Raw genomic sequence first — 15,667 nt, forward strand, 5'->3', positions numbered from 1 at the left:
AAGAAAGCAATGGGCTATTGTTTCATGAGGTTCACAACACCCTGTAATATGTATGAACGGTTCTTTTTGAGTGTTTTTGGCCGGATAATATCGTCCAAATCAGGGATTAAGAGCAATGTTGACACCTCTGATGCTGCAGGGTGTTTATTACATTGTGTACATAATCACTTTTCACATATCTTTAGGTATTGTGTTTACATTTGCAATTTAGTGTATTTAAATGATGTCAACATTTCCATTAATATACGTATTTCACATAGCTAGATATATCTACAAGAATTGCACAATTATCTAAATATATATTTGATACTATATATTCTCAGTAAAAAATATATGTATATATTCAGAGGAGTATCTAAACATGATAACATATACAGAATTAATTAGAATACTCCCCTATATACCAATCTACTGAACATATAAACACTACTATTATACATATATATTGTAATATACATTACAAACGTGTGTAAAGTATCTTTAAAATAAGAGTAAAATATATCCTGTTTAAGAGTAAAATATATCCTGTTTAAAGAGTCAAATATCTGCTGATTAAGAGTCAAATATCTGCCGTTTACATCCAAATTAGACTTAGTAAAAACAGAGCATTTGGTGCACCTCGCTTAGGGGGCGGTTTTCCATTCCAGACATGACAATATTAGAATAATCGCTTAGCAACCAGCGCCGTAAACCGTAAGCGGGTGTCGTAAAGTGCATAGAGGCTGGTGTTGTAAAAAAGAGTGGAAACAGAACCCATTGTGGTGTTGGAGAGGAGTGAGCTGCAGACAGAAGAAGAGCCAGAAAGAGGCAATACTATGACCACAAAGGACGCGTGATCTGCGGACAGATATGGACCGTAATGCACCGCAACATGTGTGAAGAGCACCGTGTTTTCCATGCAGAAAGACCCGGTACAGGAAGAGTTAAACCCCGACATCACAACTGTTTATTCCTGCAGCTAGCTGGTTAGCAGCCCAGGAGCTAGACATGGAAAGCCCGTGTGAGTTTTCCTGATAGAGATCTCCGTCGAGCTGTTTTTCTCTTTGCATAATGTCTGCAAGAAGCTGCAACTTCAGAGAATGATTTCCAGGGAGCGATAAGCTTTACAGGACTGCACACCCGGAGAGGAAAGAAAGTCATACAGGTTTGTTCCACAGTTTTCTGCTTCTCTCAGTCCGTGTGCACGCTGAACTAAGTCTGGACTCATGCATGCCTTTTAATTTTAGGATCATTTTTCCTGTAATAAAGGGTTATACCTCTCCTAACACAGGTGGAAGAAGCACTCGGATGTTTTATTTAATTAAAGTAGAAATACTACAGTGTAGAAATACTCTGTTACAATTAAAAAATCCTGCATTCTAAAAATGAATTGGCATTGAAAAATACTTTAAGTACCAATAGTACTCGTTCTGCAAACAATTAAGCACCAAATATGTTGAAATTATTTGATAAAAGTTTTGCATTTTCGTTTATCACTTGGCAAATGTCTAGTTTATTTGAATGCATACATACACTACTGGGTACCTAAACCTTTTAATATTATAATATAATGTTATTTTGTATTAATAGCCTGAATCTGCATAGTAACTAAATATGTAAATTAAACATAGTGCAGTAAAAAGCGGAACATTTGCCCACAAAATGTAGTAAAATGGGAAAGTAGCTAAATTCTTACAGTAGATGTTCTTTCTTCGCACCACCGTCTCCTAACAGATTTCTTAGTTGTTCAGTATTGTGAGCACATGCTTTACACTTCGAGTGTCACTGTTGCTACCTCGGACATGATGCAATGTATAAGACTCTAAACTATAGTATTTCTGGGTTTATCTATTAATAAACTCTTATCAGATGCCTAAATCCACTGATTGGAGACAGAGATTTTAATATTTATACTATTAGATCCGCTGCAACAAAGCAATTTGGCATCAAAATGACACATTACCCTACATTAGCAGTCTTTTTCTCTATGTAATCTATTTCCAGGCATCCAACATAAACCGTTATTTAATAATGAATAGGCCATGACATCCAAACAAACCTCTAAGCATGTATTTCTTTTGTCGTTTGAGTGCAGAACACATTATACTCTTGCAACATCATTGCGGTTAAAGAAGGATTTATTAGCCTGAGGCAGCAGGCCTAGTTTTAAATTGGCCATTACAACTATTTAATCAACACAACATGTTTCTCCTACCATGAATATAGCACTGTCGTTTGTGAGTACTCAACTTCAACAGGTGTTGGTCGATTGATTTGCATTGTTGTTGTTGTTGTTGTTGTTGTTGTTGAAGTGAGAAAACAGCAGGTTGAACTGCTTACCCATCGGACACAGAGGCGTGAAAACGAAACTAAAAGAATCACTTGACCCTGAGATTTCTATGATTATACGCTCTTTGCAACTTCTGTCCTTGATTTCTTTGAAGAGAAGCAGATTACCACAAAGCCTTTCTGTTACAAAGTCTACAACGAGTCCTCAGGAATGTCTGTGTTCAGTTAATGAATAGAACAGGCTGCTTGGGATCATCTTTCCATAACAGGAGGCTAATTGTGGAGCCTTTTCTCCAAGGTTAGTCAAAGGAACTATAAAAATTGTCCGAGACACTTTAAGATTTATCTGCCGGTGGTTGATTCGGATGTGTCTCAGGCTCAGCGGGGAAATGTTGTGTAATTTTAGCCTAAACAGCTCCCACAGGATGGGTGCATTTGAGTCTCTGACCTCACTCAATCAAACTCGGATTAATGGAGCAACATGAGGAGTGACCTTAAATTAAATAACATCTGTCGGATAATCAATTTGATTTCCCCCCACTTCAAACATACTCCGCATTTGTTTTGACAGCTTATGTTTCATCCGCTTTCACTTAGATGACACATTTGTTTTGCAATCGTATTAACATGAGTTTGACAGCTTTTCAAACTTCTTGTAATAAAAGACATGTGCAGCTGTTTTAAAATAAACCATCATGTTGAAGACTCCCGAGTTCAAATGTTTCCAAACAGCTGCATCAGTTTTACCGCAAGGTATTGATATTCTCCTCAAAACCTCCAGCGTTTGGTTTTGGCCCACAGATTATGAGACTAATGTTGAACTGCGGGTGCCGTTAATTGGTACTCAGTTTTCTATTAGCCGTCATTTGTATCCATCCTTCGCCGTCTACGTGTTTTCTGCATCGAGGCAATCCGGCTGTGGCTGAATGTGTTTTTGATCAAACATTATTGACTGCCTCTGTCGATAACCCTGGCAACAGTGGTCCCTCTCCTCAGTTAAATGCAATGAAAAGTAAAGGGGGGGGAGGCTTTTTCTGAGTTGGTTTTAATACTGGCGGTCTCCTTAGGCGTTCATATGCTGCTGCTCTGTATTCTGCTGATCGCCTTCCATTTCCAAGAGCAATAAGTCCTCTCACCTTGCCGTCCATTAGCTTTACATTTCCCAAACCCTTTCAGTGTGTTCTCGCCCTCTTTCACAAAAACGTCGCCCTCCTTTGCATTTCCAGTGGAATTAATCAACCATGTTCATCTGAGGCTTGACTTCATTATACAGTAATGAAGTTTAGCCTCAGGTGCAGTGAAGGAAATGGGTTAGCCCAGAGTAGCCTCCATTATCAGGAACCACACAAAAAGATGATTCAAGGGGGGGGGAATGTCCTTCTCTTTCTTATCTGGAAACGGTTCCATCTGAGTTTTAATAAAACATTGACATATTAGAATAATCCACCGTCATCTTCCCTCTGTCCTGACCTTTTTTCTCATTCTGTTTTAAGCCAACACGGGGGCTTCATCCTGAGCCCTTTCTGTCCCAGTAACGAGCCATTTTGCGGCTCTTAACATCTGCCAAACTTGGAACATTTTGAATGCGAGACTCATCTCCCATGCATGAGGAGTCAGGCATCCTTTGATTCGCCCTCGTTTCTTTTCCTCTCCTTCCAAGCACTCGCACTCGCCGCACTACTTTGTAGACCGAGTGCGCTCAAAAACTTTCTTACCCCAGTTTTGGCAGCGGCTGTTGAGAGGTTGTTTTACTCTAAGCAGGGTTTTCCTCTTCGTGTCGTGCATCCATCTTCCTCCTCTTCCTCATCATCGCAGAGTGGGGGAGGACTGGAAGAGGGAGGCTGATTTAAAGCATATGTTTTCAGTGGGCACAATGCGGTTTGTCCGAGAGAAAACACTGCTTTACATTTCACTGCTCTTGCATCTGTGTTCTACCACAAAACATCTGGGTTTGATTTTAAATGTCTAAGTGAACTTTCACCTTGTCAAAAACCTGAGTAGGCAACCTTGAGCTCTGTACATTCGGCCTTCCTCCCTGCCTGTCTCTCTAAACAACTCAGACAATGGCCGGCATACAGAAATAAACATTGAGGAAGTTAAATAAATGATTTTGCAGGTGCTTGACTCACAAGAAGAACGGGTAATTACCAAGAGCAACATGTTCCTGTCTTAAATGACCGTGCAGCTTTTCCACACTTTCACGCCGTCTCAGCAGCTTGCTTTAAAAAGCACTAGTAGCATTTTAATTCCTATACCCCCCTGCTTCATGCTTAACAAAATAACCGGATCAAGGATAAGCCATCAGGGGCCGATCGGTGCATCTCACTGTCAACATTTCAGGCAATTGAACACCTTGGTTGCCTCTCATTAACAGAAACTAAATGCAGCATGTGGCTTATCCTTTTCGCTTTGGCAATTAGTACGGTCATCGACATAATCCAGGTAACGCACACAAGGTAATTGAGGCCTAACGGTTTCTCTGAAGAGGAGGAGGAGAGCCATGTTAGCCGCCAGCTTGTGCCACATTACAGGCCTTTTCCAGTTTGCCCGGGCTCTCCGTTGCTTTTCCTTACGGGTGAAGATGTGATCATCCCCACATCCTGGATCAGGATATGTTTAGTCCCCTTCGAGCCCTTTTCTGATCCCTGAAAGCTCAGATCTGCTCCCAAAGTCTTGCAGCCACGTCTGTGCTGCGACTGGATGCTAAATGCTACTTGACTTTAGATCTTTTATAACAATAGGATACTCAGTTTCCCCCCCCCCAAGCAATCGGCTTCCTCTCAATCCCTTTCGAAGAAGGCACACGTACTTTTAGCTCCTATTGTTGTTTTTGGAGAGTTCTCCGCATACAGACTTCTTTTTCCATCTCCCAAAGCGTCTTACTTTCTCAACTCAATATGGATGTATCGCAGAATCTAAATGGGCTGTTCCCAGGCTCTATTAAATAATAGTATTGCTGGCAGTGTTTCCGCCAGACCAGGGTTGAGACTGGGGGGGGGTTGTGTGACGTCACGTTGTGTCACGTGACTTGAATTTTGAATTGAGCCGGCCCTTATAGATACTATCTCTTTACGCGAAAGGAATTCCGGCCCTTTTTTTGCTGATTGCTGGTTTTTTTAAACTCATTCTGAGGATATTTGTTATTCATTTATCAAACTGGAGGCATTTTGTTTAAGTCAGCCCAAAGTTGTCCAACGAAATGCAGATTCACACAAAATGCATAAAGCCTCATCGTTTCCTTACGTGTTTTGCTTCTGCAAGATCTCGTTCTACGTGGGATACTATGTGAAATATAAAGTAGTATTTAATAACCGTCTTCTAAAAAGATTAATTCAGAAAGCGTAAGATTACCAATATCAGTGGGCTGTTCATTACGATGATAACATTAATAATGAAATAAATGCCGACCCATATCTTGGGGAAATTGTAACACATTACCATAAAGATTTACAGTAGCTATTTGGTTTAACACGGAGAATGATTTAAGATTGCTTCTATTTCAAAGGATATAAAGTAACATTATCCCCATCTTATTTATAGTGCAGAGAAGAAGAGCATATGCTCACCGTTGAGAGAGATGGATGGATGGATAGATAGGTGGATGGATGGATGGATGGATAGGTAGAGAGATAGATGGGTAGGTAGATAGATGGATGGGTAGGTGGAGAGATGGATGGATGGATAGATAGATGGATGGATAGGTAGATAGATAGGTAGGTAGGTAGGTAGGTAGATAGATGGATGGATGGATGGGTACTTTATTGATCCCAAATTGGAAACTCCTTTGGTTACAGCAGCATTGTGTTCAGGCATTAACATATTTAAAAGGTTGAATAAAGTATAAGCATAATAAACAGCAAATATCTACAGTAGGAAAGACATGAATCCACAATATCAAATGTTCAGGATAAGTTAGAATATTCTATAAAATACCAAAACACAACAGCATCAGAAATATAGACGTATGCTCTGGGTCACATTGCTGGAGTTTCAGATTTGAGGCGAGGAAAAAGCATTAATCATATTTTCCTATTCCTTAAAAATACATTTAGTTCCCAAATGTGGATACGCTCTATTTTTGCTACGTTTGCCTGATCTGCTCGAGGTGTTTTCTGACTGAGGTGTGAGCTACTGTACTTCTTATCTGACGCTCTGCAGACGCACATCTCTTAGAAACGCTGCTCTCTTTCCGCCTAGGGCTCCCGTTTCTTCCTAGACCTCAAACACTTTCGATGTGAAAGCAAAATGCGAGGCACCCATCGACACGCGCGCTAATCACACCAGTGTGGCTGCTTGTTAGCCATGCCCTCTCAAGTCAGCTGTCCTAATAGGCATGTCCTAATGAGCTCAAATTGAGGATTGCTAATTTGCATGGCCCGAGTCATTGTCTTGTCTTAAAGCAACTTACAAGACTTACAAGACTCATTGCTAAAAAGCTGATTGGGGGGTCTCACATAGAGCATTGTTCTTATACCGAGAGCCGGATTGTTTCTTTCTTTCAAACTTCTCATCTCGGCTGATTCAATACGTCTAATAGAGGCATTCAGATTCCCCCTCACCCCCTCAACCAAGACGTTATTTTAGTGACACCAGCCGTTTTCAGAGAAATGACTTCAAAGCCAGAATAAAAGGAAGCAGGGCATCTCTGATCAAAGGTTAAACTACGCACAGCCTGACTTCTCTTCACAATGCAAAGCGTGATTCCTCCATTTGAAGCGAGATGGGGGAATAAATGAAGATTTCTGAGCTCAGTGTAACTGTTGAGGTATGCAGACGGCGTGTTATTTCGCTGTGCCTTGGAAGAGAAAGTGACGGATACTTCACTTCTGTGGCAGCGGAGGAAGGTCCGCTGAGGAATCATCCTCACAGAGCACGTCTTGTTTATACTAGGAGAGTATGTTGTTCACTTGCTCTTAATTTGATCACTTGACACTTTATTTTCCCCTTTCCCCATACTTTTATTTATCTCTGTTATTTTCACAAGAGTATACAAGAAATGATTTCCCAAAGAGAAAGGTCTCAAACCGGCACAGGCTGGTTTAATGCGTTGGCTGTGGGCCATCTCATTTCTGCTCAAAAAACTCTCAAATGACCCAAGCAATTCAAATTTATGAGAATTTCTACGTGCCAGAGTGGGCTTTTTGGTTTTATAGGAGGTATTGGATGTTAGGACTTCAAAAAATAACAAATGCAAAATAACCTTTTCTCTTGTAATCCGTGTTTTTCCGTGTTATGAAATGTGGGTTTTTTGATTTTCCTGATGTAATGAGTTTCCTTCTCCTTTTCTCTTCTTGGTTTCAGGCCTGCTGGCTGGAGGCTGCACACACGTACCAGGAAGGGAGAACATGACTCACTTGCCTCTGACAGAGATTGGCACGGGGCAGCTGTGGCAACCTCGCCCCTGTCTGCCGATCTAGAAGCTAACGTGCTACATCATGACGGAGAGGCATTGAAGTGATCTCCCTGACGTCTGAAAACCTCCCCCATCATGCTGCGCTTCCTGCCCCTCAAAGTTGGCCGCCTGTACCGCTGTCTGAAGCTCTTACTGGTCGTGGGGTTGTTCGTCATCCTGTTGATGAACACCCACAGCCTGTTCGCCTCCTTCCAGAAGAACGAGCTCACCGACAGACGCTTCATCAACCTCAACAAGTGTCCCGCCTGCTTTGGCACGAGCTGGTGCCGCAAGTTCATGAACGGCCAGGTGTCCTTCGAAACCTGGGGTCGCCTGCGATTCCTGGACGTTTTCAATGTGAAGAATGTTTATTTCGCTCAGTACGGAGAGCCCAGGGAGGGAACTCGACGAGTGGTGCTCAAACGGCTCGGGTCAAATCAAGAACTCGCCGAGATAGACCAGAAAATCTGCAAGAGAGCGACGGGGCGACCGCGCTGTGATCTGATCCAGGCCATGTATAAGACTGAGTTCGCCCGGATCAACGGAGATGTGCGCCTGCTCACTCCTGAGGTGGTGGAGGGCTGGTCCGACCTGGTGCACTGCCCCTCTCAGAGGCTGCTGGACAGGGTGGTCCGCAGGTACGCTGAGACCAAAGACTCAGGCAGCTTCCTGCTAAAGAACCTCAAAGACACGGAGAGAATGCAGCTGCTCATGACCTTGGCATTCAACCCGGAGCCGCTCGTACTGCAGGTAACGTCTGTTTTAAACTTAATCTAATCAATATCTTCCAGGTCTCAGATATATACGGACATGTCTCTGAAGTGAATTTGATGCTTTCTTGTTGATGGATGTTTGACTTAACTGTCTTTGAAGAAAACATCGCATCGTGGTAAAAAGGTGTCTGTCGGCTAATCTGTGGTCGCAGGTGTTGTTGATAAGGCCATAGCGTATCCATCAGTACAAAGTGAGTCAGGGTGTCTCCCCCTCAAAGCCCCCAGTAAATTACAGGGTGGGAATCCTCCTTTTCCTTCCTCTTCCGTAGATCTGAGGGCAGCCGTTACACCCTCCCATAAACTCTCGGCTGCATCAGGGCTACATGTCCGCCGCTATCTGGAGCACGAATCATCCTCTGCTTAGAATAGAGGAGGGTTTAAGAGCTGCGGCCTCCCGAAAGATGAGAGATTTGGTCTCGCTGCAACACTGCATATTTAACACTATATGTAGGGCAGTTTTTGAATAATTCAAGGATGCATCTGCAAATGGTCCAAGTTGTTTTTAATTTTGATATCCACTGGACTCTCTTTGTTTGTGGTAGACGACACGTGAAGAGATATCTATGTTAGAGATGTCCCGGTCCGATCACGTGATCGGGGATCGGAGCCGATCACGTGATTTTCAAAAGATCGGAATCGGGAGAAAAAAATCGGGGATCGGGATTTTTAAATTTTTTTTTAAATACTTTTTTTATTTTGTATTCAATGTTACAAAACAAAAATGACCATGTTCAAGTCTTAAAGTCATCCTGAGGCCTTAGTTTTGGTTTCAAATTACACAACATCATATGTGTTGCTTCTTTGGGGCTTGTTTTCATAGACCTGCTTATTTCTCTCAAATCTGGCAACAGAGTGGGCGCAGTGTCTAATAGTAGCAGTAAGCTAACGAGTACTGAAAGCTTTATTTTGTTTTGATCCAATGCTGCACAACTGAACTGATCCAATGCTGCTGTGAAAGAAAGAAGCTATATCCATGTTGGATAGAATATCACATTTAAATAAAAAAATAACCTTAAGGGACAACTTGAATGCTTTTTTTTCTCTTAATGCATTGCATAAAGATCGGATCGGGAAAAATCGGTATCGGCAAATTGTCAAAATCAAATGATCGGAATCGGATCGGGAGCAAAAAAAGGTGATCGGGACATCCCTAATCTCTGTGATGCGATTAGTGCTAATAATCTTGATCCTTTTCTAACCTTTTACAAACCTCTTATCTGACATTGACTAAATGTTCGTACTTCATGTCAAAGCGTTGTATTCCATATGTGTCCTTGTCCCTTTTCTCTCTCTGGTTTAAAAGCAGCCAATCAATTTCAATTTCAGTCTGACATTGGCCGCGTCAGAACAACAATGGTCATGGCCTGTGCCGACATTCAATAACTTATGCTGACCTCCAAACCCCCCTCCCCTCTTACACATAGCGCCGGACACCTCCAGGCATTCAGAGGACAAAAGGCGCGATCAGCCTTTTTAGTCCAGACGATCTATACAATCTGATTAGCCTTGTGTGGTCGCATGTCCTCCCCCTTCCCTTTTTCATTCTGTCTGAGTCATTCTCTTCTGTATTATCCTGTGCGCTCCACGAACTCCAGCCAGATAATTCCATCAGTGTTTTGAATGCCATTATGCTTGAGTTCAGAGGCTTCGGTGAATCACCCTCCCCCCCTTTAACCCTCATCTTTATCTCACACACTAACGAATGATGCGCACACATTGTCCACGGCTCTCTTAGCCTTTGCATGTTTACAGGGACTCATGAATTGTTGATCTCACGCTGAACTTGTGACCCGCGGCAGGTATGAGAAACAACTGGAGGGTGTGTGTTTGCAGCAGGTCAGGGGGGAATGGAGAGGTAACATTCAAAGACAGACATCTCAGAGATTCAGAGCGCATTCATCGGCATCTCTGAACTCGAAATATGAGGAGAACATTTGCCGAGAGACCCTCTCCTATCTTGGTATGCAGTGGACCATAAAGAATGAATGAGATTGAACAGGAGACGTGCTGTACTACAACACCTTGCAGTGAGTGATACTTGAACCAAAGGGTAGAATGTATAACCAATTGAATGAATCCTTATTTCAACTTTTTGTCAAGCGCAGACTCCTAGTTAAACATCTCTGAAGAGACCAGTATCACTCGCTGCTATATTTAGAACATTTACTTAATGTGTTTGGCTGCCAGCGCTGTGGCTTTGGGTTTCTTCCTCCCATCTCTTCCTTCTGGCTTCATACAGTCGAAAAAATGTCAATAACATTCTGTGCCGTCTGCTCAGCGAGCTGCACTCTCTCTTAGAATCGCTTCTGTTCCCAGCCTCCTTCAGAAGCCACGGGCAGTAAACCGGCCCTGTTTTCACTATGAGAAAGCAGACCTCCTTTGTCAGTGGGAAACAATCTGCTGTGTTGTTGTGGGTCCGTCCAACAATGCGTTTTCTGTGTGCTCTGCAGTACACACACACACACACACACACACACACACACACACAAATACCACCCCCACTACTGTGTCACGTGCAATACAATTTGGCTTTGGGGAATATTGTTTTTGGAAGACAGAATGACGACGGACAAACAAGAAAATCCTTGTGCAATGAGAGGCTCCGTATGCAGCTTCATCTGTTCTCTCTCTTATTTCTCCTTAACCCATTCAGTTTTTTTGCACGATGAGTCGGCCTGGAAAGCTCTTTCTGTTACTGTGATAAATCTCCCTGTCTCAAGCGGTTGTCTCTTTGCCAACCAGAGGAATTACATGATGCTGTTTTAATTTCACCTCTCATTCGACGGTAACTTTGTTTGCATGAAAAGTGAGCAATAAATCCCCCTAATCTTCCCCGGCTCCAACCTGATTTGCCATCCTTGGCTTCTCCCCCTCGGCTGATTCATCAGGTGATGGTGGGGTGTGATGGAGTACATCTGGCCCCCCAACTTTTAAATTAGTTTGATTTAGCCGAGTCCTCCCTTCCAGGTCATTAAGCTCGGCGAGCCTGCCAGGAGCATGTGACTGAGCAGAAACATTTTTGGTCCTTAGCCCTGTCTTGCTCAGTGAAGCTGAGAATAGGATATGACAGGCCTGCGAGGTTAACTCAGTCATCTCCTCCAGACTCAGATCTCCAGATGTCCGTCTGCCCCCTTTTTATTACCGTGTCTCACCCCACAGTCTAGTCGCCAGCAGAGTGAACCTAGAAATGATGAGAACCCCACGATTTTATGTTAGAAATGTATAGTATGGGTCCGTAGAACGTAGAAACGGCCAGATGCTAACGTCGTGCATATGTTGGGCATTTTGCACAGTTGGCTTACAGTAAGTAACCTTAATTCAAATGAATGGAATAATAGCCTATGTTAATAGTAAAAAAAAAAACTGACTTGGCCGCTTCTGACAATTTTGGAGGTTATTGAGGATGCTCAATATATCGCTGACATTTTCCGGATAAAAAATGTCGGTTTTAACCAGAAAGTGAACATGTGTACAGAGAAAGGCAATCTGTCCAATCCAAATGATCCGATGTTCCCTAAATCTTCCAAATCGACCCAAAATGTATAAAATCAGCCCACAGAGTACAGCTATTAGCATTTTCTGGTTAAAACTGCATTTTTAATATAGAAAATGTCGCCAAAAAACACTCTATAATTGCCCAAGTCGGCCAAGCTATTTTTTTTTAACAACTGTTGCCACAGGCTATAATGGTAATTCATGCTAATAAACAACGTATGCCTATTGTGCAAATTGTGCAAATTGCCCAACATATGCAAGTTAGCCTGCAGCAGTTTCTATGTGCTGGGGACTTTGGGGTATTCAACATTTCTGGGTTCACTATGCTGGCATCTAAACTATTATTATTATCTATTCACAACACCACCCTCACCTGACACAAAGACACACACCTCTCACGTAACACCGTCTGTTCTCTCCCCGAACACACACGTCCTGACACTGATACTAAATCAGAGATGAATGACCTTATCTCCTGTTCCTTTCTAAGATTCGTTGACAGCAGCATAATGTGAGTGTACATATTCACAGTGCTTTGAGCAAACACACCAGCAGCTTGTTTGAATTTTTCTAAAATGTAGGGGGGACGCATCTCTTTGCTGTTTGATTTAATGAGGCTCTACATAATCTATTACGATGCTTATCCGCTTTGGGAAGCCGAGCCAAAGTAAATGTTATCAATTTTTCTTGGCACAAAGTTAAGGTGGTAACTTTCCTCCACCGTGACCTACTGAACCTTCATTCATATTTAATAGGAAAATGCAATTAAACAAGTCGTAAACAGAACCAGGCTACATTAGCTACGAGTACAATTGGGGATGGAGGGTGTCAAGAAGTGTTTGAATAAGAAAAAGAAAAGATGGATGAACCCAAACTATATGTTCTAAACATCTGCAACACAAAAGCAAATATTTCCAGAGTATGATGCATGCATTTCATGACTGTGTCAGAGTAGGGATGTCCCGATCACCTTTTTTTGCTCCCGATCCGATCATTTGATTTTGACAATTTGCCGATACCGATTTTTCCCGATCCGATCTTTATGCAATGCATTAAGAGAAAAAAAGCATTCAAGTTGTCCCTTAAGGTTATTTTTTTATTTAAATTGGATATTCTATCCAACATGGATATAGCTTCTTTCTTTCACAGCGGCATTGGATCAGTTCAGTTGTGCAGCATTGGATCAAAACAAAATAAAGCTTATCAGTACTCGTTAGCTTACTGCTACAATTAGACACTGCGCCCTGCCCACTCTGTTGCCAGATTTGAGAGAAATAACCAGGTCTATGAAAACAAGCCCCAAAGAAGCAACACATACATGATGTTGTGTCATTTGAAACCAAAACTAAGGCCTCAGGATGACTTTAAGACTTGAACATGGTCATTTTTGTTTTGTAACATTGAATTAAAAAAATAAAATAAAGTATTTAAAAAAAAAAAAAATGTCAAAAAAAAATCCCTAACCCTAAAAAATCCCGATAATCCCTTGAAAATCACGTGATCGGCTCCGATCCCTGATCACGCGATCAGATCGGGACATCTCTATGTCAGAGGCAGTAGTTTGTGGGACTGTGCACACAATTCATAACACAACTTGTCTATAGAGATTACATCTTTGTGCAAAATGAGACTTTTGCAAGCTAAGATAGATGGAACCAAATGTCTGTCGTAAAACTCTCATGGGCATGTTCTGACAACGGTTGCACACGTCTCTAAATCGTCTGCAGGAAACAAACTCTGCAGCCTTACGATCTGACTTTCTGGGTCATGCCTCCTTGCAAAGAGGATCAAAGCCTGTTTTTGTTTGTAGTTTTATTTATTTATTTCCATTTAATCACAGACACGGCATGCTATCCCGGCTTAAGTGCGGCCTTGTGTCTCTGCGGCCGCTCAGTGCCTGAGGTCCACCGGTAAATAGTGTTTAAGTTGCTGCTCTGTGATTAGGACCTTTTGTTTTTGGGTCTGGGGGATTGGGACGCTCTCAGCTTAGAAGAGAGGAGGTTGTGTACGCCGCTTAACCCTGCTCAAGTGCTCCCAAACCCCCTTTCATTATTCTTATAGGCCTTTGTGTACAGACTGAATCCTGTTAGGATAAGACAGGGAGTTATCTGGGCCCGACTCCCCTCTCTTGGCTTCCCTCGCTGGACGGAGGCCCCGGTGGAAAGGGGGGAGAGAGGAGGAGGGTTTGTGGGAGTGTGTGTTGTGCAAACCAGAGCCTTGTGGTGTTTTCCCCCATTTGAATGAGCCAGACTGCTTGTGTTACCATAATCCTTTCTCCCGCTCTCCAAACACACACACACACGAATGACAGCTGTGTTTGGTTAGGTAAATGCCTGTGGCTGAACCCCCCTCTCTCAATACCGAGCTCCTTTTTTTAGATTTCTCCCCCCACCCCCCAGCTTCCTACTGTTACAGCCTAACCCCCCCAAACTCCTGAAGAAGACGCAGCTCTAAAACGAGTCCGGCTCCATTCACAACTCTCTCAAGAGGGCCAATACGGATCAGTAACAAGTCGTTCTTTACTGTGCTGCCGACCGAGTCCCCGTGAGAGCAGAGAGCTTAATGTCGTTAGAACAAGAATATGATTTTTAGCACATCAGCTCGTCTGCAGTAATAAAATCGTCCACTGCATTAAAGCGTCAGCCACCTTAAGAGAAAATATGAGAGGTCAGGGATACGCTGAAGAATCTTAAAGTGGATTTAACTGCGCTTGTTTTGGTCACAGACGGACGCCTCTTATTAGGTTACTTTTTTAGTTGTAATTGCTGCTTGTCGGGGAAGTTGTGTGTGTTCTGCAGTGAGGTTAGAGTGCAGGGTCAGTGGCAGCAGGATCACTACACCCCCCCCCCTCGACTTCCTCCAACATAATTGGCACAGGCTCTGAAACACACCACCCTTGATGTAGGCCTCAAACCCGCAGCCCTTTAGGTCTGAGGCCAAGCTTCTCTCGGGTTCCTCCTCTGCCATGTGGGCGGCGATACCACCTAGACTGAGTCAACACCACCGCCAACTGTGACTCCACGCATTCCTCCCCTTCCAGTGGGGGGGGGCTTTATGAAGTGGCTCCAGTTCAGGTCGGCAAAGGGTTTCAGCTAGCAGCTTAGCTTGTAGTAGCAGAGATGGCAAAAGTACACACATCCTTTACTCAAGTAGAAGTACAGATACTCGTGTTAAAAGTAGAAGTACTGACTAAACTTCTTTACTCAAGTCAAAGTAAAGAGGCTTTGAAATGTACTTCAGTAAAAAGTACCCATAACTAGCAGCTGTTTCAAATAGTACCTGACCTCCCTTTATATTAATAGAACAATAATGTTATTGTTAGCTAATGAATGTTTCCATGCTGAACAACGGCAACATGACAACGTTTTCATTGGTCCCTCTTCTTTAGAGAAGACCAGGAAATGATGGATACACGGATCGTGTTCAAATCAATAGGCACGCAATGACTCTAAATAATAATGATCACGCCACCAAACACACATTCAGACTAAAGGAACCAGTCTGTTTGGAAAATGAGAGAAGTAGAAAGTACAGGTATTTGTGTTCAACATGTAAGAAGTAGAAAGTACAGGTATTTGAGTTCAACATGTAAGAAGTAGAAAGTACAGGTATTTGGGTTCAACATGTAAGAAGTAGAAAGTACAGGTATTTGAGTTCAACATGTAAGAAGTAGAAAGTACAGGTATTTGAGTTCAAACATGTGAGAAGTAGAAAGTACAGGTATTTGAGTTCAACATGT

General features: G+C 42.6%; 1 protein-coding gene across 1 annotated transcript in view; it reads left to right on the forward strand.

The window, feature by feature from the left end:
- The first annotated feature begins 740 nt into the window (after window positions 1–740).
- LOC104954861 (deleted in autism protein 1 homolog) overlaps window positions 741–15,667 on the forward strand; it is a 17,505-nt gene continuing 2,578 nt past the window's right edge. The window contains exons 1-2 of the mRNA XM_010782061.1: window positions 741–1,144; window positions 7,570–8,410. Of these exons, the coding sequence (XP_010780363.1) occupies window positions 7,757–8,410 (654 nt within the window). The 5' untranslated portion in view covers window positions 741–1,144; window positions 7,570–7,756. The remainder of the gene's footprint in view (window positions 1,145–7,569; window positions 8,411–15,667) is intronic.

The sequence above is a fragment of the Notothenia coriiceps genome, unplaced genomic scaffold (genome assembly GCF_000735185.1).
Source record: "Notothenia coriiceps isolate Sejong01 unplaced genomic scaffold, NC01 NC01_scaffold00000495, whole genome shotgun sequence".
Taxonomy (NCBI): Eukaryota; Metazoa; Chordata; class Actinopteri; order Perciformes; family Nototheniidae; genus Notothenia; species Notothenia coriiceps.